General features: G+C 42.4%; 1 protein-coding gene across 2 annotated transcripts; it reads left to right on the plus strand.

Annotated features, from left to right (window-relative positions):
• The first annotated feature begins 514 nt into the window (after positions 1-514).
• On the plus strand, positions 515-12,241 carry LOC311084493 (uncharacterized protein). Of its 2 annotated transcripts, XM_084116556.1 has the most exons (5): positions 515-916; positions 7,089-7,418; positions 8,228-8,560; positions 8,887-9,041; positions 9,875-12,241. In XM_084116556.1, exons 1-5 carry the CDS (start codon positions 865-867, stop codon positions 9,890-9,892), a joined length of 888 nt encoding a protein of 295 aa, XP_083972682.1. In that variant the 5' UTR covers positions 515-864; the 3' UTR covers positions 9,893-12,241. The 2 variants fall into 2 exon arrangements, with proteins under 2 accessions (XP_083972682.1, XP_083972681.1); XM_084116555.1 differs by lacking the exon at positions 515-916 and having other exon boundaries at positions 6,817-7,418.
• Positions 12,242-27,609: the final 15,368 nt, after the last annotated feature.

A 27,609-nucleotide genomic window follows, 5' to 3' on the forward strand; every position in this document is an offset into this window, starting at 1 on the left:
CGGCTGATAGATCTATGCGAAGCGCAGCACAGATGGTGCTGGGGGAGGCTCAATGTTTACACTTTTGTGGAAGATAAACCCAAGTAATGTATTTTTTACATGAAAAAATATCTTCCCCTACAAGAAATAACTGAATTAAGCCTGTACTGCTGATATTAGTAATGTTTCATCTTTATTATGAATTACTATCCTGAAGTTTTTCTGGTCAACCGGTTTGGACAACAATTCCTTTTGACTGATGATCGGAATATTTTTCCCCCGTTTCACTAGATTTGCTGTTTGCACTTGCAATTATGTATGCTTCTTTCATTTGTGCAGCCTATTTATCAGAATATCGGTTTGGAGATCTTTTGGAGTTCAGTGCAAAAGTATCCAAAGGGTCCGAAATATCCTGCCTATCTTAAGCAACACAAAGCCTAGCTTTTATTCCCCTATTTGCATTGGTTGACAGGTGGCATTTGTTTTGTGTTCTCTCTCTCTCTCTGTATGGAGTTAAACAGTGGGGGTGGGGAGGGAGACTAATAGTAGCCTAGCATAAACAGGTTAGTTTACTATTAACCTTCAAGTCTGAATGGGCAGTCGAACTAGTGAATCGTGAAATTAAATAAGAATGATGCTTCCCAAAGTGAGAGTGTGTAGTTAAAACATTGAGTATAGTTAAATATCTATCACTAGATGCGCATGGGACAAAAGGAGACGCTATCTTTTTTCCATCAGGACTCTGTTCATGGTTTTCCCTCTTCTTCTTCACCTGAGTTCTGCCTTCCTGATAGTTAGGAATAAGCAATGGAATACACAGCGAAAGAACTACGTCTCCAATGAATCAGAATCTGCATTCATTTTCTGAGGGAAAAAGTTGGGAAAATGAAGTTTCTCTTTAATTTGCTCGCAGTGATCTTGTTTTTACTCGACAATGGTAAGACCTTTGCTTGTTACAATCTTTCTTCCGGTGTTTGTGTGAATGTAGACGTTGGAGAGATGGAGGGATTCAGGTTATTGTTGGGATTATGGATCTGGTTACTATCGCCTAAAGTCACAGAATGGGGTGTAACACCTGTTAACTGATCTCTCTCCTGTTTTGTTTATACATGCTCAGCTCTATAATATTTTATCAGCATATAGCACTTTGTTTCTCTTAATAGCTGAAGTCATAAGTTACACCTTGCAGAATCTGAAAAATATAAATAATTAAAAAAATAAATAAATGAGAGATCATAGATTACATGTTGTGTTTATTTTAGCACGGCAACAAATCTTTTATTAAATAACAGATGTTTACATATAGGTCAACATTTTACAGTAAACTTTTCAGGGTAGGGGGTTAAATTGTTCTTATTTTGTCTTCTGTAAAATCTGTAAGTACTTTATGTAACTTCTGCTGGGCAGTACTAAAAAATAAGATCTTTAAATTAAATAAGAACAATTTCCAATCCTCCTATTCAAAGGTTTTCACCCACTGGCTTTTAAAGGGATAGTTCAGCCAAAAATGAAAATTAGCCTATGATCTACTCACCCTCAAGTCGTCCTATGTGTATATGACATTCTTCTTTGAGACGAATACAATCTGAGTTATATTAAAAACAAGGTTTAAAATGGCAGTGGTTGTTTCTGTTTTGCATCCATCCACTTTGGCTTAGGGCCGAATACCGAGCCCGCAGCCTCTCCTCGGACAGCACGCCAAATATGCATTTATCCTATCTGACTTATTTGTAAGTGTGAACTCGTGAAATCTCAATTCTCCAGCGGCAGTCATCTTAGTTGTAAACGAATTCAACCCAAGCACTCGTTGGTGACATGGATGATTATGTTACTGTTGATCATCTGTCCATCATCGTATAAAGCCCACCCTGTTAATTTGATTGGTCCGAACAGCTTTTGTTCGGACATAATAGCACCACAACGGATCAAGTCCAGACCGAACTTCCCGACCTAAAAATGTTGTGGGCGGGGCTAAGTTCGACTGCCATCCAGCCTAGCACTTTGATGGACTTCAAAAAATATACAGCCCGATCACTGCCATTTTAAAGCTTGGAAGAGCCAGGACATTTTTAATATAACTACAGTTGTTTTCATCTGAAAGAAGAATGTCATATACACCTAGAATGGCTTGAAGGTGAGTAAATCATGGGCTAATTTTCACTTTTTGGGTGAATTATCCTAGCCTGGGTGCCAGCCCGAACCCCGCCCACAACATTTTTTGGTCGGGAAGTTCGGTCTGGACTCGATCCGTTGAGGAGCTATTATGCCCGAACAAAAATTGTTCGGACCAATCAAATTGTCAGGGCGGGCTTTATACGATGATGGACAGATGAGCAACGGTAACGTAATCATCCACGTCACCAAAGAGCGCTTGATTTGAATTAGTTTACAACAAAGACGACTGCTGCTGGAGAATTGAGATTTCACGAGTTCACATTTACAAATAAGTCAGATAGAATAAATGCGTATATAAGATTTCACACAAATAAGTCGATAGAATAAATGCGTATATGACGTGCTGTCCGAGGAGAGGGCTGTGGGCTCGGTAGCCATACTCCCCCGTATTCCTGGTTGTGAGAGAACAAGACAAGAGTGAGGATTCGGGGTGGTGGAGGGATGCTGAAAAACTGTCAAGGAGTGTTAGGTAAGTTGACAGAGTGAATATGCTTCCTCATGCTGATAGATAGGGTAACGTTAGACATGGTATTGTTTGATGACAAGTTGATATTGGATTGATTATTTGTACGTGCTCCTCCCGAACTTTATGAAACATCATGTGTAGATTCCGCCATCGCGTCTGTTATAGAAGATATCCACAGCGCATTCATTTTAAAAGAGGAACAGAGAGCCGCGACATTTTGTTGGTTGAAAATATGAATGAAGAGCATGCGTCATTTACTCCGTTGCTCTGATTGGTTGTAGGTCTATCCAATTGAGTGCAGAGGTTTTTTTTTTCCTGGTTCGGTTGAGACACACCCCATAATCAAATCTCAATGGAGCAGTATCAGACTCACATTCTGACTAGAATCTGAGTATGACGACGTCAGGCTAGAATTATCCCTTTATTGAGTTTTTTTTTTTTTTTTGCATAGAGCATCAGTGAACATTTGCAGCTTTTGATCATCCAGGTAGCAACACACAATATTAAAGGGATACTTCAGGATATAGCATTAAGCTTTGTATTAGTAGAAAATACCATGTAGAAAGTACCATGCTTTCCACCCTCATATCCCCCTGAGACAAGAGATTTATGAGATTTACGAGAGACCGGGACTAAGTTTATCTAACCTATTAGACCTATTTTCAGGCGCTGTGTCATATCATTACGCCTGCTGGACTCATGGTATGGGAGCAGATTATTATGCAGGAATGAGAGTATAGTTCCTAGCCATATCAGCCTAGAAAATCACAACTTTACATTTTCCGTCAGTCTTAGTACACGATGTAACTACGGAAGAGTCAAGTTTAAAATAGGAAAAATATCGAAACTCTTTGGTCATTTTTTTGAGAGAGATGCTAATGGTCCTGTCCGATTCAATGATCTATGCTAAGCTATGCTAAAAGTGGTACTGCCAGACCCGGAGATTGGCTGAATGGATTCGAAAATGGTCAAACTCAACTGTTTAACTCTGGGGGAGTTGTAAAATGAGCCTATTTCCAAAAAAAGTGAAGTATCCCTTTAACCTGTAAGCAAGAAGACTAACACACACACCGACACACATCTTTTCCAAGGTTGGATTTGGCCAGACTCTAACTATAAACAAGAGTCTCGTCTCAAAACATCAAGATAACAAGTTCTTTCTCTCAGGATAGGACACTTTGGTCTAAATGGAAAATATAGGCTTTAACTGACAAATGGTCCCTTAAACTATAGACTTCAATGACCCCTATGTGTTTTAACATGTTGAAGACCTTTCTCAAACACAAAATCAGTTCCTATTTAATTTCTGGAAGCTGGGATAAATAGGCAAGCAATGTTACTGCATTCAGATATCAAATACTGACATCAAAAATAATACATGAAAATAACATTTCAGTTATCACACTGGTAATTTCAATAACAAAATAAAATCTCCAGAGAAGTAATTCAGCTCATTTGATATTTAGAAGGAAAAATATTGATTAATACCTTGATTGTAATCACTCATTACATATACATTGAAGCAGCAGTGGATTCCAATTCACCCCCTTCATAAGGTTAAGTGCTCACGGAAGAGATGGGTTTTCAGCTGTCTTTTGAATGTTGTCAGGGATTCTGCATTCTGGATGGCTGTAGGGAATAGAATAGAATGAGGCATTTATATAGCGCTTTCATATGTACTACTGTACACCCAAAGCGCTTTACAATCATATCAGGGAATCTCTCCTCAACCACCACCAGTGTGTAGCATCCACTTGGATGATGCGACGGCAGCCACAGTACAACGGTGCCAGTGCGCTCACCACACACCAGCTATAGGTGGAGAGGAGAGAGAGTGATAGAGCCACTTCAATGGAAGGGGATTATTAGGAGGCCATGATTGGTAAGGGCCAATGGGTAGAATGTGGCCAGGACACCGGGGTTACACCCCTACTCTTTACGAGAAGTGCCATGGGATTTTTAATGACCACAGAGAGTCAGGACCTCGGTTTAACATCTCATCCGAAGGACGGTGCTCTTTGACAGTATAGTGTCCCCGTCACTACACTGGGGTGTTAGGACCCACACAGACCACAGGGTGAGCACCCCCTGCTGGCCTCACTAACACCTCTTCCAGCAGCAACCTGGTTTTCTCAGGAGGTCTCCCATCCAGGTACTAACCAGGCTCAGCCCTGCTTAGCTTCAGTGGGCAACCAGTCTTGGGCTACAGGGTGATATGGCTGCTGGCGGGAGATCATTCCACCAGCATGGAACTGTGAATGAGAATGTTCTGGAAAGTGATTTTGTGGCTTTCTGTGATGGAACCATGAGACGTCGCTCGTTGACTGATCGTAGGCTTCTGGTAGGGATGTAGGTTTGTAGGAGTGAGTGAAAGTAGGAGGGAGCTGAGCCTGTGACAGATCTGTAAGCAGGTGTCAATGCCTTGAACTTGATGCGAGCAGCGAGAGGTAGCCAGTGCAGAGAGATGAACAGAGGAGTGACATGGGCCCTCTTGGGCTCGTTGAAGACAAGACGAGCTGCAGCGTTCTGGATCATTTGCAGAGGTTTAGTTGCACATGATGGAAGTCCAGCCAGAAGAACATTGCAGCAGTCAAGCCTAGAAATGACCAGGGCCTGGACGAGGAGTTGTGTTGCGTGCTCAGTTAGGAAAGGCCTGATCTTCCTGATGTTGTGCAGTGCAAACCTGCATGATCGAGCTGTCTTTGAAATGTGATCTGTGAAGTTCAGCTGGTCATTAAATGTTGCTCCAAGATTTCTGACCGACCTTGATGGGGTGATTGATGATGAATCTAGCTGGATAGTGAAGTCGTGCTGTAGAGATGAATTGGCAGGGAGGACGAGAAGCTCAGTCTTTGCCAGACGAAACCATTGTCTAAACAATCCCCATTCACACGGATCCGTGAAACCGATTAAGTACTCTGCTACCAGGCCATTAGATGGCGATGAAACACTATCTGAACACGTAATACGCATGTGCATGACGTCATCATCTTCAGAGATTCGTATGTTTGCTGTTTACACGGATACCGTTTTCAAAACTTTGTGTTTTCAGGCACCCAAAACGCAGTTGTAGTGTAAACTAACGTCCAAAACGCATAAAAGGTTTTATGATTTTAGTTGAAAAAGGTGTTGTGTAAACACTAAGGTTTCTAACCCTAATAAAACACACCTGAACAAGCTAATCATGGTCTTAAAGGTCCCATTCCATGGATTATTTTTATTATTTTATCATGTTTCCAGGGGTGCCCTTATAATGTTAGTATGTTTTTTAGATCAAAATTTTTTATAATTTAGAAATAAAAGGCATATTTCCTAGCCTGATTTCATTCCCTGGTTTGAACACTCTGTTTGAAGGGGCGTGTCTACTGTGAGACTTCAGTGTAAACGCCCTCTGCTGTGATTGGCTGAAATGCTTGCATATGAAATATCTGGCATTACATGTGGAACTATCTGGAAAACTTTTACTATTACAGCTATTATACGTTTTTACTATTACAGCTATCGGGATTAACGAATCGTGAGAAGTTTTTTAAGTATTTAGATCTCTTTCAGTCACATAAAAAATTGCAGTGATGAGCATTGAGCAGATGACAGCCTGTTGATCGCGTGAAAAAAGATCTTATCATTGCAACGCAGTTTCTGCACTCACTAATGATTTCACCAATGCAAACATGAGGCATATAAATACAGTAAGAGCTTCGTTGTGCAGTGTAACAGCGTCATTGATTTCATAACGAGTGTTGGCAAGTGTCCATAAACTCGCGCTGTGTGATTGACAGCTTGGACGATTGGAAAGGGATTGTTCTTTGATCGCTTTCTGTATATTAATCACAGTTTAAGTTAGATTATTTTCATCCTACTAAGAGAAACGATGTGAAGTTGATCGCTACTTCCATATTAAATCACTACTTGTACTTACCGCTTGCTGGAATATAGTTGAAATTGTCCCCTTCGTCAGTATGAAACGCTGAGAGAAGCCTGCTTGATATTATCCCAGGTTAGAAAAACAGTCCGTGGTGAAATGGACAGAGCAAACTAACTTCGAATTAAACTTTTGCGGTATTCGATTATAGATAAACATCAACCATCTGTTGACATTTCGCCATCAATACGCCTGTGTTCCTGTGGGCGGAGGTTAGTCTAAACACGGTTCTGGTGATGTCACTAATGACGGAAGTAGAGGGGTGTAGTCCAATCGAGCCGTTTTTTGTAGTCAACTTCTGTTAAATAAAATATCTCGCTTGGCATTGAACTTTGAGCTTTATAATTCTACAGATATTATTTATACTCTAACAACAACATTACACACTAACTAAAGTTTGAAACATGGGATCACGTAGAACGGGACCTTTAAGGGTTAGGAAGATACAGTCAGAAAGTTATTCAGACATATTTCTTAAATCAAAATCGTCATATAAAATTCACAGCACTATTGTATATTTTTGTGTGGCTTGTGTTTCTTCTTCAGGTGTTTTCGGTGTTGGATCAGATGAAGTGTCAGTGTCAGTGATAGAGGGAGATTCAATCACTCTTCACACTGGTGTTCAAACAAGCCTACAAGATGATATTAAATGGTACTTTAAGGACACTCGTATAGCTCAAATCAGTGGAGATCTCAGTTTTATCTGTACAGATGTTCAGTGTAATGAAGGTACTGAGAGATTCAGAGACAGACTGAAGCTGGATCATCAGACTGGATCTCTGACCATCACAAATATCACAGACTCTGGACTTTATGAACTGAAGATCATCAGCAGCAAAAGCAGCAGTGACAAGATCTTCGGTGTTTCTGTCACTGGTGAGTCATTTAATGAATGTTTAAATACAGTTTATAAATGTTTAAAGGGGTGGTTGAATGATTATGATTTCACTTTTCTAACTTTAGTTAGTGTGTAATGTTGCTGTGTGAGCACAAACAACATCTGCAAAGTTACAGCGCTCAAAGTTCAAAGCAAATGGAGATATTTTCTTTTGAAGAAATGGCTTTTTAAGGAATACAACAAACAGATGGTAGGGACTACAAGACATTCCTCCAGGTTTCAGTGTGTGTCTGCGTTATTGAATCTCATTTGCATTTATAGGACAGATACAAAATGGTGTGTTTTTACTCACTCAAAAAGTGACAATTTTAACATGCTATATAAACATATCTGTGTGGTATTTTGAGCTAAAACTTCACATTCTACACATTCTTCACACTCTTGGACACATACAAGTGCAGTTTATAGAATTATCTCACTTTACATCATTAAATAGCTTAGTTTGATATAAAACTAAAGGCCCATTCTCACAAGAACAATAACTATAAAGACCTATGATGATAAATATATTAGCTTTCACAGGAAGCTTCAGTTGAGTTCAAATAGAGATGTCAGGTATAATCATGCCATCTCTGACTTCTATTATTATATGTTTAAATGAGGATTTGATATCAAATAAGGATGTAAAATCTGTTTTAAAAGCACAAACTTTCTATTTCAGAGTGAAAGTCAAGAAAGAGCTTGTGCATTCGCATTCATGATCACAGTTCTTTCATGTTGTGGAGGGTTTGTTGTTGTTTTTTTCATCAGCAAAAGATCCTCCAGCATCTGTTGGTTTGTGTTTCAGGTGTTCCTGCTGCTGAAATAGATGAAGTGAAGAGAAACGAGGGAGAATCTGTTACTTTAGATCCTGGTGTAATAAAAAACACACATGATGTTATTACATGGTATTTTAATGACATTCTCGTCGCTGAAATCACTGGAAATCAGAGTGAGATCTGTACAGATGTTCAGTGTAAAGAGAGATTCAGAGACAGACTGAAGCTGGATCTTCAGACTGGATCTCTGACCATCACAAACACCACAAACACAGACTCTGGACTCTATAAACTACAGATCATCATCAACAACAGCAGCTTCAGCATCACTAGTGTGAAGAGATTCAATCGTACTGTCATTGGTGAGTGTATAATTCAATCTTTCAATGCATTTTTCCTTGGAGGAGTTTAAAAAAACAGTTCAGTATTTTTAAGTCAACCCAATAAATGTTGGCTTTTGGACTGTTTAAAAACCTGAAGTTTTGACTCAATGGCACTTTAACTAATGTTATTACCATGAAAATGCAGTTTTCCTGTGAACAGTGTTTCCAGTTGATCTCTCAGTGCTGATGCTGTTTTAACTGCTGTTGCTATGGTGTCATTTATCAATTAAATCATTACTGTTTTGTTAAATACTGGATGTAGTATCATTCACTCTCGTAATAATGTCTGTTTCTCTGTACTGTAGCTGTTCCAGATTCAGGTTTATCTCCAGGTTCAGGTCTGTCTTCAGGAGCTGTAGCAGGAATAGTTGTTGGTGTTCTGCTGGTGTTTGGTGCTGCTGTAACTGCTGCTGTGATTTACTATCGTCACCGCATGGGCCATGCAGCAGTACCACAGAGTGTAAGTATTACATACAGCTGATTTAACAAGATATAACATACAGCTGATTTAACAAGATATAAGAAATTTACTGGGCAAAAATGCCTTTAAAAGAACAGTGGTATGAATATATTTTTATATTATTAGAATTATGTGTGTAGCAGAAATGTACACTTCAAAGTGATCTTTTTTAATAGTACAGAAGCAAATATTCACTAGTGAAACAACTAAACAATCAAAAACACCAATAACTACCAAAGTTATTATTTTTATTCAGTCTTATTATAAAACGCCAATACAACAGTTTAAAGGGATACTCCACTTTAAAATAAAAATTCTGTCATCATATACTCACCCTCATGTTGTTTCAAACCTGTATGAATTTCTTTCCTCTGCTGAACAGAAAGGAAGATATTTAGAAGAATGTCAGTAACCAGACAGTGTCTGGTCTCATTGACTTCCATAGTAGGAAAAACATATACTAAAAAAAAAATATATATACTATGGAAGTCAATGAGACCAGAAACTGTCTGGTTACTGATATTATTCTAAATATCTTCCTATCTGTTCAGCAGAAGAAAGAAAATCATACAGGTTTGAAACAACATGAGGGTGAGTATAGGATGACAGAATTTTTTAAGCATTTTCAATGTGATATTGAAATCATAATACTTCAGGTTTATATTACTGTAGCACAAAAGATGTGATGCATCTTATGACAGTGTTTTGACACAATATTTAGGAAATTTAAACCTCTTACAAGCAACAGGAAAAAACAAAATTCAGTCTGTAGTGTGTTTGTGTTTGTTGTGTATCTCATCACTTTAACCTTCTGTGAATCTGTTTTCTTACAGGAGGGTGATGATACCTGATCTGATTCCTGATTGCTTACCACCTGATCTGTGAGGAGGAGGACACATACTTCAGATTCAGGCTGAGGCTGCTAGTAAAACATAGTTTAGCTGGTTAATACTTTCATTGAAAGGGACACTGAAGAGAATTAGGAAATGAGTAAAGTTATACCTCTTGGCCCTATGGTGCCAATCCTGTGTGCTTGTTCCAGTTTAACTTGCCTGTGCTTTGTCTCCCAGCCTGATCGCATGAAAATGCATAGCATGCATTGTTTTCCGTGCAATTTATAAACGAAAATGAGTTTTTGCGTGCGTATGATAAGCACTTTATTACACACGCACTCCACACCACTAATCCTAGCCAAGCGTAGATTAGATACATACAGTACACCACTACTAAACCTAAACACTACTAAACTCATTTTCGCGCATAAATTGCAATGCGTGCTATCCTAAAATTTCCTAAAATCTTGCTAAATCCATTTTTCCGTAAAGTTAACCACAGCCAGATCTTCTCTGGAAGGCCAATGATCCTCAAATTACGACGTGCCCTCTGTTTCCTGACCATCTAATCGCTTGGTTTGGGAATCGATTGTCTTTTCAATCTCTATAGCTCGACTCTCAGTCCCAGTGGCCGCATTTTCAAGAAGTAGGATTCTTTGCTCCGCTTCTTTCACTCGGTTATTAGTACGCTGCACTTCTTTTGTAACATCTTGAATTTTCTCCAAAATCAGTTCTAGTTTAGAATCAATCATCCTTGCAATGTTAGCCGTCAAAGATTCCACAACTTCACTTGTAAAGAGTTCCTAAACTTCTTACTAGTAAAGTAAAGATGATCAGCTGAAACTCTCTTCGTTCACGGAGTAACTGTGTCGCGATTCCAGGATTTCAGCAGTCGGTACCAATACCAGTAAAATTTCACCTATTACATACCAATTTAAATATCACATCCAAAAATGATTTGTTAGAATTATATATATATAAAAAATAATGATTTAAAATGCAGCTTTTAATGTTGTTAATATGTCTATGTGGTGTCTTTAATATGCTTTAAGACAAACCATGTGTAAATTCATAAGTCAACACCATTGCTGAGTATTTTCTCCTTAAAACTGCAGTGAACCAAAGACAGTCTCAAAAACACGGTTTGAAATCGCTGGTGCTTCTGACGTCACAAACTACCTTGTAACCAATCAGATCAACGCTCCGGCGGGCTTTAGCATATCATTAACAGCAAACTAGAAGGGAAGTCTCGAGAGATGACAGGTTGTCCCAGTATATTTTACTGTAGATAGGAAAAATCAAATAGATTTAGCAATATAGCAGGTGTATGATGTATATTATGATGTTACGATGAATTATATGCCGTTCTCCACTGATGTTCTGAGTTGTTCAAAGCGTTTGTACGGATACTGAGGCAGCTTTCTGACTCTGAGATGCGAACGGGAACATGGTTTGTGTAGCATTAGTAACACAGCTGTTTGACAATAGTCAAGCAAAAGGCGAATCATAAATGACCCGTATGTGTCTGACGTTTTAGAGAGCGATATCATTGTGCAGAGTTTACCTCAAGTTGGCAGAGAGAATCTGTGAGCTGGTGTAAATGAATGAGTGGAGGCGGGGCTATTTGCATATGTTTTTTTACAATTACCTCAAGGCGGGCATTATGACCAGGATAACAAGGACATTCTGCACTGCTGATTCTGTAGGGGTTTTTACTGGTATTGTTGCTGTTCCTGGAAAAGTGTGACGTAATTATGTTGCTAATATTTATGGTTTAAACACTAACATTAACTCGTACTTATCTACCTTCATCAGAAAACACTCTCCAGCAGCTACACTGGAACCAAAAACCAGCCTTAATAAGCTTTGAAATTCATTGATTTATTTAAAAGTTGGTAAAACACTTTGCTAAATGTATTTATTCTGATAAATGCCTGTAATTGAATGCATATATGATACAGACTGTTAAAAGTTTAATGTCTCTGGCATTAAACCTGAAACATAGGCCTACTTGATGTGACGTTTGTCTGGAGTGTTACAGCAATATAGTAACATACAAATGTTTGTATACTTGATAAAAGATTGTAATTAAATTAAAGTCTTTATTTGGTAGAAATATAGACTTGTTCGTTGAAATGTGCAACGTTCCGTTTTCCTATACCTGAAGTTGTGAAAATAACGTGGCATTTTATGAGGTGCTGTTTTATTGTGTTAAGATTGACATGTGATTGTTTTTATTTAAAGTCCCTGTAAAGTCAAAATTAAGTATGTGTTCTGAGTTTGTCACACCACAGAAAAATGTGTTATTAGCCACCCAGCCAAATTTGAATGATAAAAAAAGCCGGCAAGTACATAAAATAAGCTATCAAAATCTTGAAAAAAATGAGCATTAGTCTCTGCTCTCAAACGCTGGGGGCGTGTCTGCTGGCTGCGCTGAAACCACGCCCACTCGCGGGAAAGCTGCCGTCGCCACACTCAACTGTCACCGCTACAGACGGAATGGATGCTACTAGGTTTTACAAAGCCATACATGTACGAGCCTGGAGTGGACTACCTACTATAATTATAACATAAGCACACAAGGCAACTTACACTCATTGGTGGTCGACGGGAGGATGAAGGCCGAGACGGGAGATAGTCGGTTCGGCCCCATTTACCAGTAACAGCGGATTATCAGTGAATCCCAGTTGTCTCCGACGGAAGTTTATAAAACTATCCCGTGTAAAATGATCACTACAGAAGCGGGTTTTGGCGGTGATCCTCAGCTGTCCATCAAGGTGGCTCTTCACAAAATTAATCCACCTCTTCTTGATGTGATCGTTTTAAGGAAATTTAAATAAGGACACCGATCTGTTTTGTACGTGATCGCATCCAGGTAGTACGCATTTCCGTGACGAAGGCATAGCTAGCTAGCAAACTGTAGGCTGTACTAGTACTGACAGTAGGCTAACTCGCGCATTCGGCAAACTGATGTGAATGTGCTATATTGTTAGGGGAGGGGCCAGCGTCAGGGGTTCCAGTGCGTCATCGAGTAGGGGCGTGTCCAGGAGCTCAGGGGCTCCAGTGCGTCATTGAGCCACCGTTTTAGCCCCGCCCAAAAAATCCGGAACACAGCAATGTTTAACGGTCTAACTCCACAATTCAGTACTTCACAGTTCAAAGTCTTTGTAATATGTTTTAGCAATACATTTCTAACATAATGCGTTTAGAATTTTTTTTTTGAATTGTCTTTACAGGGACTTTAAATATTGTATTTTGTGTTTGTCTTGTAGACTATTATCACTGTTTTGAGACGATTGCCTTCACTTAAATACTCTGTTCAGTCTAGCATTTAGCTTTAGACTTAAAGTTTTTCTTGGTTCTTTCTTTTGGCAGCATTCTTGTCCCCAATTTTTGATTTTTTTTCTTCTTTTTTTCTGGTGCTCATTGTAAATATGTAAATAGAATTAATAGAGGATGGTTTTCTTTTCTGAAACAAGGAAATGAACAAGGAAATGAATATTTGCATGTTTATGTGATACATTTTATTTAAAACATAATTCATTCATAATGGCTGGAATCTGTATGTATTTAAAATATTTTTGTTGATAATATTGATATAAGTTATAATATATAATATATATAATATATAATACATTGCGTTATAAATGATTTCAACACTGATGCTACTTTATAGCAACTTTATAATGGTTGTTGTTACGTCAACAACATGTTGTAATGTCATGATCGATGGGTGGCTGAGTTTGTTTTATTGTCTGTTCTCTCCCTCTCCATTCTGTTTTCCTCTGTGCTGCTGCCAAAGAAGCACAGCAAGCAGAGATTTGGAGGTTTCTCTTCTCACAATGTCCTGCCTCAGACAGTTTGCCATCTGTTGCTATGATGGGAGAAACAAAGCTTTTCATTTTGCTTCACAAAATGATTCACTGTTGGTGACCCCTGCTGGTCAGAACAGTGTAAATGCAGGGAAAACTCAGTCCAAACATGCATAAAAAAACACTTTTTACAAAACAATTGCAAATGTTTTATTGAAGGTGTAATCTGTTAAATGCAATTATCATCTAAAACTATCAAATATGAAGTGTCTATAATATTTTATATTTTATTCAATTTTAGGGCTGTTAGGGTCGTTTAATGGAGAGCTTGGTTAATCAACAGTCAACTTGTTTCATGCAGTTAACTACTAACATTTGTATTACTTATATTTTGGATATGAATCTCAATTGACTGCAAAGGGAGCTCTCTGCAGGGCCGGTAAGACAGAGGTCCCAATAGGGGATGAGGCGAGGTCAATGAGGGTTCAACCTTCTCGCTCCTCTCAGGAACCTGATTAACAGGTCGTGCTTTCCCACCGACTTACCTTCTACTGCATTGTGATGTAAGATGATAGCAGTAACATACATTTTCAGGGTGGAGGGAGACAGCCTTCACTCCAACCCTTCTTGCAGAAAGGAAAGAATGACTCTGATTGGACATTTACGGGGGTCCTCCTGGTGAGAAGAGCCCGATTCAACAAACAGGTTCCACTTCCAAGCATAAGCACGCCTCGTAGAGGGGGCTCTAGCTGAAGTGAGAGTGTCTACTGCCACTGAGGGTAGGTCACTAAAAACCTCGGCGTCCTTTCCAGAGACCACACGTAGAGGTTCTAGAAGTCTTAACGTGGGCACCTTATGATGCTCCGTTCCTGAGAAAGGGGAATCCACCAAGGAAGGTCTGTCGCAAGGAGCTTGAGTTCTGGGAACCAGGTCCGGGTGGGCCAGTATGGTGCAACCATCAAGACCTGCTCTTCAATCCTCCCTGATCTTGCACAGGGTCTGTGCGAGTATAGGCTCACTGGGAGCCACTGTGTGCCAGTGCATCCTTGCCGAGGATCCCCTCAGTCAGGGAATAGAACAACTGGCAGTGGGACGTGTCCGTAGTGGCAAACAGGTCCACCTGAGCAACTCCAAAGCGCCTTTAAGCGACCTTACTGGGGGTGGAGTCTCCACTCTCCTGGGAGTGTGAGCTGCTGTGAGCGCGTCAGCTGCACATTTGAGCTCAAAAGCCAGAAGAGGAGATGGTGGGCGAGTTACAACATGCGACGGGAGCGTAGACAACCTTCGAGAATGATGTACGCAATGGTCAATGTGTTGTCCGTCCGGACCAGTATATGCATCCTGCAGCAATGGGAGAAACCGACCGAGGGCAAGGAATACTGCAATTAACTCGAGGCAATCTATATGCCACTGCAGTCGAGGTCCCGCCCAGGACCTGAAAAATCTTGCATCAGCTGTGCAAATACATCTACTGATGTTACTGGACACATCTTCAGTGATGTTCCTGGAATCATTGGGTGTTTCGGGTCTTTCAACATCATACACCCTCATCCAGGTGACCCAACTGTGGCTGATCAGACCCCAGCTTGTGTCCAGTTGGCAAATCTAGCTACCCTGCCCCCATGGATCTCCTCTCTTGAGCTACGTCTTTTTATTATTGCTTGACACAAATTTCACGATTTCAATTCAATGCTTGTGATTTGATTCAATATTGACTCATTTGGATAAATATTAGGTACACAAGATAGGCGTAAATTTTTCTCAAGAAAAAAAAAAAACCTCACAATGCTGTAAACATACAGAGAGGCCTATCAGCTTTTAGTATTATTTAAGGTTAAAAATAACTCAAATTAAACAATGCGTTTTTATTATAACAACAACTTTATTTACTGATTTAAGTAAAAATATACTAAATATGTAATATAGTAGGCCTACACATATTTAGCAAAATACTCTATAGCTCTTTTTTTTTATAGCCAACAAACATGCTATAGTCTATATTATGGTCATTATTTGGCTTTTCTGAGGTAAATGTTATATGTGACAATATTGTCATTCAATAATTATTGTTCTATAGCTGTTTTATTCACCCCTTTCCGCAGTTGAAAAACACTGATTGGTCGATATTATGTATGAGGAATATACAATTTGGTAAGTTGGACTGTATCTTTCAACAGTGTTCATTGGTCTTTATAACTATTAGCTAGTAGAGATGATCGGTTCACGTGCGCTAGGGATCTGTCACGTAAAATCTACAAGCGCCAAAACGGTATTTTTTGTTTGAATTTCGTAATAAAATTGACAGAATCTGAGAGCTGAGATTTTTTTTTATCATAACAAGTAACCTGCTCTGTCTAGTCTGTCGGTCTCCGTGTCCTCTTTCTTCGCGATTTTTCTGTGCGTGAGAAAATGGATGTGTGGCGTGAGAGCGTGTGAAAAGTGTCAATTGCGTGTGTCTCACGGTGAATGCGTGAGAGTTGGCAGCTCTGACTTCGTTTCATTTTAGCGTTTAGACTCATCTTGCTTTGTATCTGTTTGTTTCCCAGTCCTCCTGTCACTGCGTGTTTATCTTTCGCGCCGCGCATGATTACGGACTAGTCCATTTCATTGTGAAAGTAGGGGGTGCATGTGTAGGGACAGATAACCATGAACTGGACATTTTAACTACTACTTCAACGTTTCAACGTATTTCTTAAGAATATTAATAAAATGTACCATGCTTTTGAAGCATTTATGATGATAAGGGGCTTCTTTTTTTTTTTTTTTTTTGAGGTTGGTTGGGGGCCCCCCTACTACGACCGCTGGTAGGGGGCCCCAAGCAGCCACCTACCTATGCCTCTATGTTAAGACCGCCACTGGCCGCACGACACAAACAGCACTTCCCATTTCCATACTAAATTTCTGGAGCCTTTTTATAGGCCTAACTCCTACCCTGGTCCAGGACATACCATTTGAAAAGGTAATTGTTTCACATAAATCACATATACATATAATAATAACAATAATACATACAACAACTCATATCTGCAGATACACACATAACACACACATTATGTACACACAAATAATAAAACAAATAACTCATAAAACATTTCTTTTGTACAGCTATGACGGATGGAACCCCCGGTGACGTCACACACACGGACTACCAAGATGGCGCAAACACCATGTATAAATAGACCGGATTTTTAACTGAACAGGTTTGGCAAATGACTCGTCAAATGTCGTAAGTATATTTGTATCACTCTTAACACTGTACTTAATAAACCAAATAAAAATGGTGAGGTGATTTATTTCTGTACATAAGACAACATCCTATCATGTTATATACACTGATGTTACAGCCACTGATTCCCCATATAACTCATGTAAACCAGGTACCAACATACAGGACGAACCTGTGTACTTTTAACTGTTAAAAGTTACAAAAGTACAAAAACCTGTGTACAGTTAAAAGTACACTATTATGTACTTAATAAACCATATAAACCAAATAATAATGGTGAGGTGATTTATTTCTGTATATAAGACAACATCCTATCATGTTATACACTGATGTTACAGCCACTGATTCCCCATATAACTCACGTAAACCAGGTACCAACATACAAGACGTGCACAACACACCTTTAAACATACAATAACATCAAATTCTACACAAGTCCGTGTATACATGATTGTCAGTGCCGGCAAACAGATCGTGTTAACATGACGCCGGTGTATGTATGAAATGTGCGTGTGTGTGTGCGTATTCAGTCCGTGCATAGTCACAGGCTTACCCTGTGACAAACCCGATCTGACAACCACCAATCTAGAGTAAAACAATCAAATCAACACTGTGAATCACGACACAATATTTGACATAATTTTAAAAAACTGAATAAAGGAGCTCAGGTGTGGTAGAAACTGGACTTGTTATGTTTTCCTTTTTGAATATTTGCAAATAACAAATGAAATTCCCATCAATCAAGATCATGTTTGCCTTGTCCAGTGTTTAAAGGTCAAATTAGGTTTGAAATAAAAACTCCAGCAATACTGACAGACAATAGTGGAGTCTAAACTTGTGTTTGGAGCAAGTTTCATCAGTATTTTCTAAGGTTTGTTCATTACCGTAATGTTGATTACCATAAAGCCTTCAGGCAAAAGAAGACAGCAAAATATTGATTTACCCACAACAACAAGGTGAGGGCTTAAGAGCTTTACTCAGCAAGATATACAATATTTTATTTTTTAACACAAATACAGAAAAACAAAAGGAACCGGAACTGTGTGTGTATGAAACAGTGCAGAGCTGGGTTAAAGTAACTAATATATGTGCAAGTAAAAAAAAGGTGATACTCAACAGTATTTTCTTAATCACAACCTACTTTATAAGTGAAATGTCAGTAATGGTGTTTTGATGTATGTATTGTTCACCAGGGGCCGTATTCACAAAGAATTTTAAGGATAAAAGTAGCTCCTAACTGGCGAATTTAGGAGCAACTCCTAAAAATAATGGACGTGTCACTCGTAACTTTAGGACTCCTAATTTTTTTGACTAGGAGTAATTCACGAAGCATTTTAGCCCTAAAAGTAGCACCTAAGCCTGGGACAGCTTAAAAGAAGTCGAGAGGACTCCTAACTCACTAAGACCTATTCACAAACCGCTTTTTGTGGCATTTCACGTTGCGATGTTTTGAAATGCGTATTCGGCGGCTACAGGAGCTTCCAATTGCGAGGGAACAATTTTGCATTGTAGGCATAACTAGGGATGCAATAACGCCACCAACAACAACCAAAACTAGGCTACTCATTGCATGTAAACTAATTGTAACGTTTCATTGTGAATCAAATTAAAATGTTCTTCTCTTTGCAAACGTAGGCAGAGGCATATAGTGACAGATTAATTCAATAATGTTGCAAAGAGATTGCATCAATCCATATGTTTCATTAGGCTACTAGGCTATTTGTCTTGCCTTACTCTTTATTCATTTAGGCTATTTATTCAGTTATTCATCATCTTCCGTCCTTCGCACTACTTGTGTAGCGCACGCATTCTCAGACCTGTACCTGTCACTCATCATCGTAGGGGAGGGGTTTGGAATCATTCCCGCGTTACAATCATCAGCCAATCAAGGTGGTCACTTCAGTCAAGCTCGTGCATGAGTAATGACGTCATCCATAGCAACGAAGACTCACTCTTAGTTTAGGAGTTGTCATTTTTCTTTACTAGGAATAGGTCTGAAAGGCGTTGTGAATAACTTTTAAGAGAAAACTCCTAGCTAAAATCTTTTAGTGCGATTTAGGAGTAGGCTACTCCTAGTGGTAAGATAAAATGCTTTGTGAATACGGCCCCTGGTCATGGAGTTCATAAAACTCATAAAAAATTACTCATTCTGCATTTCGGTCCTGATATGAGTGAGCAGAAGTGTGACAGTGAAATGAGAAAGAGAGACATCACTGAAAATGGCTGCAAAGATGTCAACACCTTCATACAAGCAAATTCAAATAATATTAATGATGTTGTATTAACAAAGTTCAGCAATCAATGATAAGAGGTATATATATATATATTCAGCTGTCTCGCCTCAATCCATTGACAGTTTAGCAGCATCCCTCCACCACCCCTTCTCCACACTTCTAGCCATAACCATTTACATACGGGGGGATTACTCTGGGTTTGGGCCGAACTCCGAGCTCGGAGCCATCCCCCCGTACAGCATGCCAAATACGCATTAAACTTTACCCTCTCTAATTGTATGTAAGTGTGAACTTGTGAAAAGCAGTTTGTGGCAGAGGGGGAACTCCACAGGGCGGTAACCTGTTTAAGAGCAACCAGCCTTTTCCTGTGATCACGTACAAATTACAAAGTGGGTCGAGAGATGTGAATATGTTAGAGGGAAGAGGTCCACTCGTTACGTTGTGTTGGGCTGTGAACAAGGCTGGCCTGTACATTATGATGAAGGCAAACTTAATTTATAGATGACAGACTGAAAAGAGCCTCACAGAGCTTTACAATACTTTTCTAATCATTTGTTCACTTCTCATTTTCTGTCTTGCTTTGTTTTTCAAGTACAGGAAAAAAAAAACAATCAGAATCAATTACGAAGCAAAAAAAAAGTTCTTCACATGCTGTAAACATGACAAACACAGTTTGAGAGCAAAGTATAATGACACAACACAACAGATTTATACTTGTACTTAATTATATTTGAGCAAAATCGTGAACGTTTTTTTTTTCTTTTAAAGAGCAGCACACAATAATATCTCCACTGTCTCATGATTTACATTAAATGAGCATAATGTTAAAATGACTTTACGTTATTTCTTTAAATTGATGTTGTAAGAGAGCTACTCTCTGAGAGAACAAAGGAAATTACCATTTGAACTCACCATTTGAGACAAAAGTCTCACCTCAGAATACATCTCTCTCCCTCTTCCCCCACCCTCTCTCTCTTATGCTAAAATCACATGAGATTTACACACAATCTATATGGTTTAAATAACAATTATCCGGTTTTATAAATGTTTGGTGTCATTTGAAATGTCTCAGTGCGACTGGTACAAAGGTCTCATTTCCAAACAAGTAAAACAAAAGGTAATACGGTTTTAAGAGTTTAGAGATAGCTGGCACACAAAGGAAGGTGGTCTCTAGACAAATGGTCTCCCACCCCCAAAAGGTGTCAACTCTGAATGTAAATTTCCATTCCATGTGAAAGAAGTTTCTGTCTATATAAGGAAATGCAACAAGAAGACCGGGGCCTTCTGTTACTCAGATGAGCCCATGATTCCAGAGCTTTTGATGTTTTGTATCGATTATCTTTGAATTGATTATGAAATTGGCATGATACATTTACCTGACATAATAAATTGTTACATTTGATTATTCTAACCATCTTTGACATTATTTTCATTAAAGAGTTAAAAAGAATAGTCAAACATTCGCTCACAACACCGGCTTTGGGCCGATCGAGCGTCAGCTTACATTGTTATATCCTGCACTTCTTCATGCATGTCTCTGTGTGTAATTGTGCTTATAATGTGCAAGAATCAGCTAGTCTACTGAATTCTTAAGCACTCTGTTAACACTTTTTGTGCATTAAAACACTTTTGAATGGGAGTAGTGAATGAGCAAAAACAGACGAACGGAGAAAGACACAGATGTTTTTTTCCACCTCTCTGTAATCCTCAATAAAACTTCTCTATACCCTTAAACTCGTCTGATGGATTGTCTTGCATCTCAACACCACCACAATATTGTGCACAGTGCTGGGGGTAAGTAACGCAAATTACTTTTCTGAGAAAGAAATCAGGTGTGTTCTAATGTATTGGATCCGTGCATCAGGTCTTAAAGAGACGTCAGTCTAATAAACCTGCTGTCTGTGTCATTGATAATCAAACAACAACATTTAAAGCACTGTGTTTATTTTAATTGTCTTTCTTATATTGTATTTGTCATATTTATTGTAATGTGCATCATTCTATATTTAAAAGATAAATCATTTAATGAAATAACTTTATTGTTATATAAAATTGCATAAAAAAAATATTAAATTACTCATCATGAAAAGGCCATGTTGCAGGTTAACCACCACTGTTGATCAATGGGTACATTAATCACTCAAGATATGTATACCATTTTTAAAATGTCTCAAAAATGGTCTTAAAGACCAGTTTTTTACGTTTTTTGGTATGAACGTTTTTTTTTACGCAATTCGGTGATGACGTCACGTTGGGGAGAAGTGGAGGAAAGGTAGCCTCAGCCAATACAGTTTGTATTAGAACTATGGCGACTGACTGGGAAAAATGAGTGAAAAATCAACGTTTTCTTTATATCTAGTGGCAGTGATCATGACATTAGTTCAGATAATTACCGGTAAACTTTGTCTTCATCTAGAAATAGAAGGCATCATGCTAGCTATGGGCTAATTTGCCAGTCCCACCTGTTATCCACCCCCTCCAGATAATCCCTAATTAAGTCTTTCCCCCAACGTGGTAAACACATTAATGATTAGTTATTCCACGTTTTGATAGCCTACTAGCTCCAGTAACAGCATCATTGCCAAGTGTTTCTAAGCGTTTACCTCTTCCTCCGGTGAAAATGTTGCAAACACAGCCGCCGCGTGTCTGTCGCTGTTTGGCAGGTGCTTGTGTGGGCGCCGGCGGTGCCGTCCCATGGAAACTGCGTTGGAAAGCTTGTGCTGTAGCCTAACCCCTCATTTACACCGCACACGTCTGCGGCGCATTACAGATGCGACACGGCTACCGGAGCTGATCGCGCCCTTTCTAGTCAATGCTTGTGTTTACACGCAGCGCGTTTCAGAAGCTTCGCAGAAGCGGCTCTCCGCGCCGCTTCGCTAAATATAGGCGCCTAGTCTATTTTTGACGGACGCGCGTCCAAGTCGCACCGGAAATACAAAATAAAAGTAAAAAAAACTTTGTCAAATTCAAAATAAACACCCTGTGCAACAACCCAAACGTATTACACACCAATATCCTTGGTAGAAACCATAGACTGTATGGTAGAAACCCAAAAATCAAGAAAAAACACGTTGGACAGGCAAATCACGTGGTCTCGCGCATCCAGTCGCTCCGCTTCTGAAATGCTCCTGGTGTGAGTTGGCACTGCGTGGAGGACGGAATAAAACCTTGTTGCAGACGTAATGCACCGCACATGTGTGCAGTGTAAATGAGGGGTGAGGGGCCACTCACATATCGCGTCTTTTGCGCGTGCAAGTTCGTTATTTCAAATGTAGCCGCGCGGTATGCGCGCTCATAATGGAAGCGACGCGGTCGCGGTGCGACGCGCTCGTTTTTTCCAAGCGCGTCCGCGCCGCATCGAGATAAAAACATCTCAACTTTTCAGAATGCCGCAAGCGCACCGCAGGTCACGTGACAAGAACCAACCAAGCGCAGCTGATAGTTGCTTAGCAACGACAGACGCCTCCAGAGGCGCAACCACCCGAGCGCTTTGTAAAAAAGGAGAACGCGGCACGCCTAGCGTCTTTCGTGACTAGAGATGTGTTGTATAATCTGCGCTATCTGAATACTGTCGTCTACTACTCGTCTCTCTAGTCACTCTCAACGCTCTCAAGGCGGGCTTTGGAATATTCTCTCCCCAACGTGACGTAATGGAATGCATTGTGGCGGAAAGGAGAATCGTACTCGGTTACTAAACGTAACCTCTGTTCTCTCTAGAGAGGGAACGAGTATTGCGTAAGCTAGCTTACGCTGCGGGAAAGTCTCCTTTCTCGAGATACTGAAGCCAAAAATTATCCTAATTTTTTAAAACTTGTCAACGCAGTGCGGCAGCCTGCAGACCTAGGGCAAGCGAGTCGCGTGCCCATTGGCTGCTCTGCGGCAACTGCAGCAGCCTATGGCTGAGCCTTGCGCGTGACGTCACGTCCAATGAGCGCGCTTGGCGCGCTTAGTGCGTCACAGCCCGTCATTAGGGGTGTGGCTTAGCGTATATAAGCAAGGAACAGAGGCTGCTTCGCTGGTTTCTGTCGCATGAAGCGAAAATGAGCTCGTGGCGAGAGCACGGCGGGTTACGCAATACTCGTTCCCTCTCTAGAGAGAACAGAGGTTACGTTTAGTAACCGAGTACGTTCTCTTACGAGAGGTTCTCTCGTATTGCGTAAGCTAGCTTACGCTGCGGGAACACCTTTGTCAACGCCGTGCGCGCGCCCAGCATCCTGAATGAATCCCATGGGGAGCCCAGGGAATGCGAAGCGGAGCTGGGCGGCCAAGATACCACAGTACACAAGCACATAATATGGGGCAGGGAGCGGCACAGCCGGTCCAACTAACACTTCCATATAGTGTAGCTCAACCAGTAGAGCTAAATCAGCAGCGTAGCCCGCGCACAGACAGTGGGCTGGCTTACGCGAGACTTAGACTGATAGCACTTTGGCCTGCAAAGCGGGAACTTCCAGGTTGTAAAACCTAACAAATGTGGAGGGGGAGGCCCAGCCTGCCGCTGCACAAATGTCATGAATGGGAATCCCACTGGACCACGCCCACGATGAGGCCATGCCTCTGGTGGAGTGTGCCCGAATGCCCAAAGGGCACTGCAGGTTTTTAGATGCGTAAGCAGCTGCGATAGCATCGACTATCCATCTGGACAGGGTGTGTTTCGAGGCGGCGAGACCCTTGGTGCGCCCACCAAACGAAACAAAAAGCTGCTCTGAACGCCTGAAGGCGGCGGAGCGCGAAATATAGCTTCTCAGCGCCCTAACTGGGCAGAGGAGGTGACTATCTGCCTCGCAGCCAGTATTCGGCAGGGCTGAAAGGGAAATGACCTGCGCTCTGAAGGGAGTGCCCAAAATTTTTGGGACGTACCTATGCCTCGGTCTGAGAATAACTTTAGAGTCATTGGGTCCGAACTCGAGGCACGCAGCGTTAGTGGATAACGCGTGAAGGTCTCCCACACGTTTTACTGAAGACAGTGCTATCAGAAAAACGGTTTTGAGCGTGAGGTATTTCATGTCCACAGTTTCTAAGGGTTCAAAGGGATGTGCTTTCAGTGCGTCTAAGACCAGTGAAAGATCCCACATAGGAACCGAAGGGGGTCGCGGGGGGTTCATCCTCCTCGCTCCTCTAAGGAAGCGGATGACAAACTCGTTCCTTCCTAATGCGCGGCCCGGCTCTGAAACAGAGAGCGCTGAAATGGCCGCGACATAGACTTTGAGCGTGGAGGGGGACCTGCCCGCGTCCAGTAGCTCTTGAAGGAAGCACAATACTTGCGAGACCCCACATGTCTGTGGATTGAGCCCTCTGGTAGTGCACCATTTGTTAAACACAGACCATTTAGACGTGTAGAGCCGCCTCGTGGAGGGGGCTCTAGATTGTATGATCGTGTTCATCACCCCTTCTGGTAGATCAGCATGTAATTGTTGAGGCTCCACGCATGCAGAGACCAGTGCTCTGGGTGGGGATGCCAAATCGAGCCGCGGGCTTGAGAGAGAAGGTCTCTCCGCACCGGAATCGGCCAAGGGGCTGAGTCTGCCAATTGTATGAGTTCCGGGAACCAAGCTTGGTTCTCCCAGAACGGGGCTATGAGGAGCACTGTGTGGCGCGCTTCCCTGACTCTCTCGATGACCTGAGGCAGCAGAGAGACTGGTGGAAACGCATATAGCGGGCCGCTGGGCCAAGGCTGGGCCAGCGCGTCCTCGCTCTTCGAAAAGAACGCTGGGCAGTGTGCGTTGTCTTTTGACGCAAAGAGGTCGACTTTCGCTCTGCCAAAGCGGCGCCACAGCGACTGGACTGTTTGGGGGTGTAGAGACCACTCCCCAGGGGGAACGTTGTCCCTGGATAGTCTGTCGGGGCCCTCGTTCAGATGGCCAGGCACATGCGATGCTCTCAGAGAGCGCAGAGAGTGCTGAGCCCATACGAGGAGGCGTTCCGTCAGGGCGCAGAGTTGCTTTGATCTGACACCGCCCTGGCGGTTCACATAGGCCACTACTGAAGTGTTGTCCGTGCGGACTAGAACATGGTGACCATGGAGGAAAGGGAGGAAGTGCATGAGCGCTTTCTCGACCGCGAGCATCTCTAGACAGTTTATGTGTAGGAGATTCTCCTGGTCTGACCAGTGGCCAAAGACCGGTCTGCCTTCGAAGAGCGCTCCCCAACCTAGGTTGGACGCGTCTGTTGAGACAACTTTCCGGTGTGAAACCACTCCCATATTCACTCCCGTGTGATACCATTCGGCTGCTAGCCAGGGCTGCAGGGCTGAGACACAGACCTGAGTCACTCTGATTAGCGAGCCGCCGGTCGCCCAGGCTCGATGGGATACGCGCGTTCTCAGCCAGCGTTGAAGCGGGCGCATGCGCAGTAAACCCAGCTGAAGCACTGCTGCAGCTGAGGCCATATGCCCCAGAATGCGCTGAAATGCCTTCAGGGGAACCCGGTTGCCTTCTTTGAAGGATGCAGCGAGGCGCTGGATGCGGCGCGCGCGCTGCTCCGACAATCTGGCCGTCATCGCCACCGAGTCCAGTTCTATTCCGAGAAAGGAAATCGACTGCCGGGGCGAGAGCGAGCTCTTGGTCCAGTTGACCGCTAGACCCAGACCCTCCAGGTGGTCGAGTAGCGCTGTTCTGTGAGACACAAGTTCTGTCTCTGACTGCGCTAGAACGAGCCAATCGTCCAAGTAGTTCAGAATTCGCATTCCCTGACTCCTCAGGGGAGCGAGAGCCGTGTCCATGCATTTCGTAAATGTACGGGGTGCTAAAGACAGGCCGAACGGCAGGACTGTGTATTGATAAGCTCGACCGTCGAAGGCGAATCTCAAAAATGGCCTGTGACGGGGAGTTATCTGGATCTGGAAATACGCGTCTTTCAGATCGAGAGAGATAAACCAGTCTCCTGGGCGAATTTGCGCGAGGATCTGTCTGGTTGTAATCATCCTGAACGGCCGTCTCATGAGAGCCTTGTTCAGATGTCTCAGATCTAAAATAGGTCTTAATGCTCCGTCCTTCTTGGGAACGAGGAAGTAACGGCTGTAAAAGCCTGACTCGCTCAGGGAAGGATGCACCTGTTCTATGGCCCCTTTTCGCAGCAGCTTTGTTATTTCTGCTTGAAGCAGATGTGCTGTTTCCAAACTCACTTTCGTTTCCGTCTGCGCTAGAAAGCGCGGAGGGCGACGAGCAAATTGGAGCGAATAACCGTGTCTTATGGTGTTGAGCACCCATTCTGACGCGCCCTGAATAGCCTCCCATGCTTTTGCATGCATAGCTAGGGGTCGAATGGTCTCTGGGTTCAGATCGCCGCGTTGCGCGGGATGGGGAACCTGTATCAGAGAAGACGGGGCGGCGCGCGCGCCGCCGATGCTCGGACACGAGGGCAGAAGAACAGGGCTGGCCGACTGTGCAGAATTTAGTAGCTCGATCTCGGGCGATGGAGCGTGAACTGCTGTCAAATAACCCAGGCGCGAGAGCGGCGTGGGGATTATGGTGTCTGAAAGTGGGCGCGCGTGCTCGTGAGCTGGCGCGGGATTTGCACTTATGACACGGCCAGTGTTTGGGGGCTTTATGAGGTTTGCAACCTGTCTGGCAGAGCGGGCAGTGGGCAGGTGTGAGCACAGGGCTGTGGGCACATTTCCTACACTTGATGCTCGAGCGGAAAGTTTCCGCTTTAAGAGATAGCGCTCTGGACGCGTTGCCATGGGAACCTGGTCTGTGTGAGGCAGTGAGCACACGGGAGTGGGCACTTTTTCTACACTTAATACCCCTGCGGCTTGAGCCGTAGCAATTTGAGGTAACTGAGTGACAGAGCGAGCAGCGAGTAGTTGTGAGCACGGAAGTGTGGGCACATTTACTACATTTAGTACTCGAGCGGTGTGAGGCCGCTTTATGAGAGAGCGCTCTGGGCGCGTTACCATGGGGATTGTACTTGTGTGAAGCAGTGAGCACATGGGTGTGGGCACATTTTCTACACTTAAAGCACTTATACTCTTTTTGAGATTTATCTGGGTCGCCGTGAAAACGGCGTTTGTGTGCAGGCGAGCGAGTGTTAATACTGGCTCGTTGGCTGCGGTGTGTGCTGCTGCAGTAGCCTGAACATAGGGGACTGACAGAGCTGTGCGTTTTGATGGCGGTCCGGCCGTAGCGGGACTCAACCATCTTTTCCTCCTTGCGGATGCTAGGAGGACTTCGCGGGCTCGGGCTTCAACGCGATCTTGGGCCGCGGGCCCCGTGGGGGCGGCGGTCTGTGATGGCTGGTCGAGCGCGACCTGGGGCGATTGCCCTGGCGTCGCTGCGAAGCGCTGGGGGGCCTGGAAGAGCGCTGGTTAGAGCTGCGCACAGGAGGCTGAGTTTGAGGGCGGCCTGTGGCTGAGCTCGAACGGCGGGGCAGGAAGAGGTCCATCGCCTGCGACGCCTTCTGTACTTCAGAGAACCGATCCACAATTCCGCTGACCGCAGGGCCAAAGAGGCCGGTGGGCGAGAG

Source organism: Abramis brama, assembly GCF_963993115.1.
Source record: "Abramis brama genome assembly, chromosome: 6".
In the NCBI taxonomy this organism is placed as follows: Eukaryota; Metazoa; Chordata; class Actinopteri; order Cypriniformes; family Leuciscidae; genus Abramis; species Abramis brama.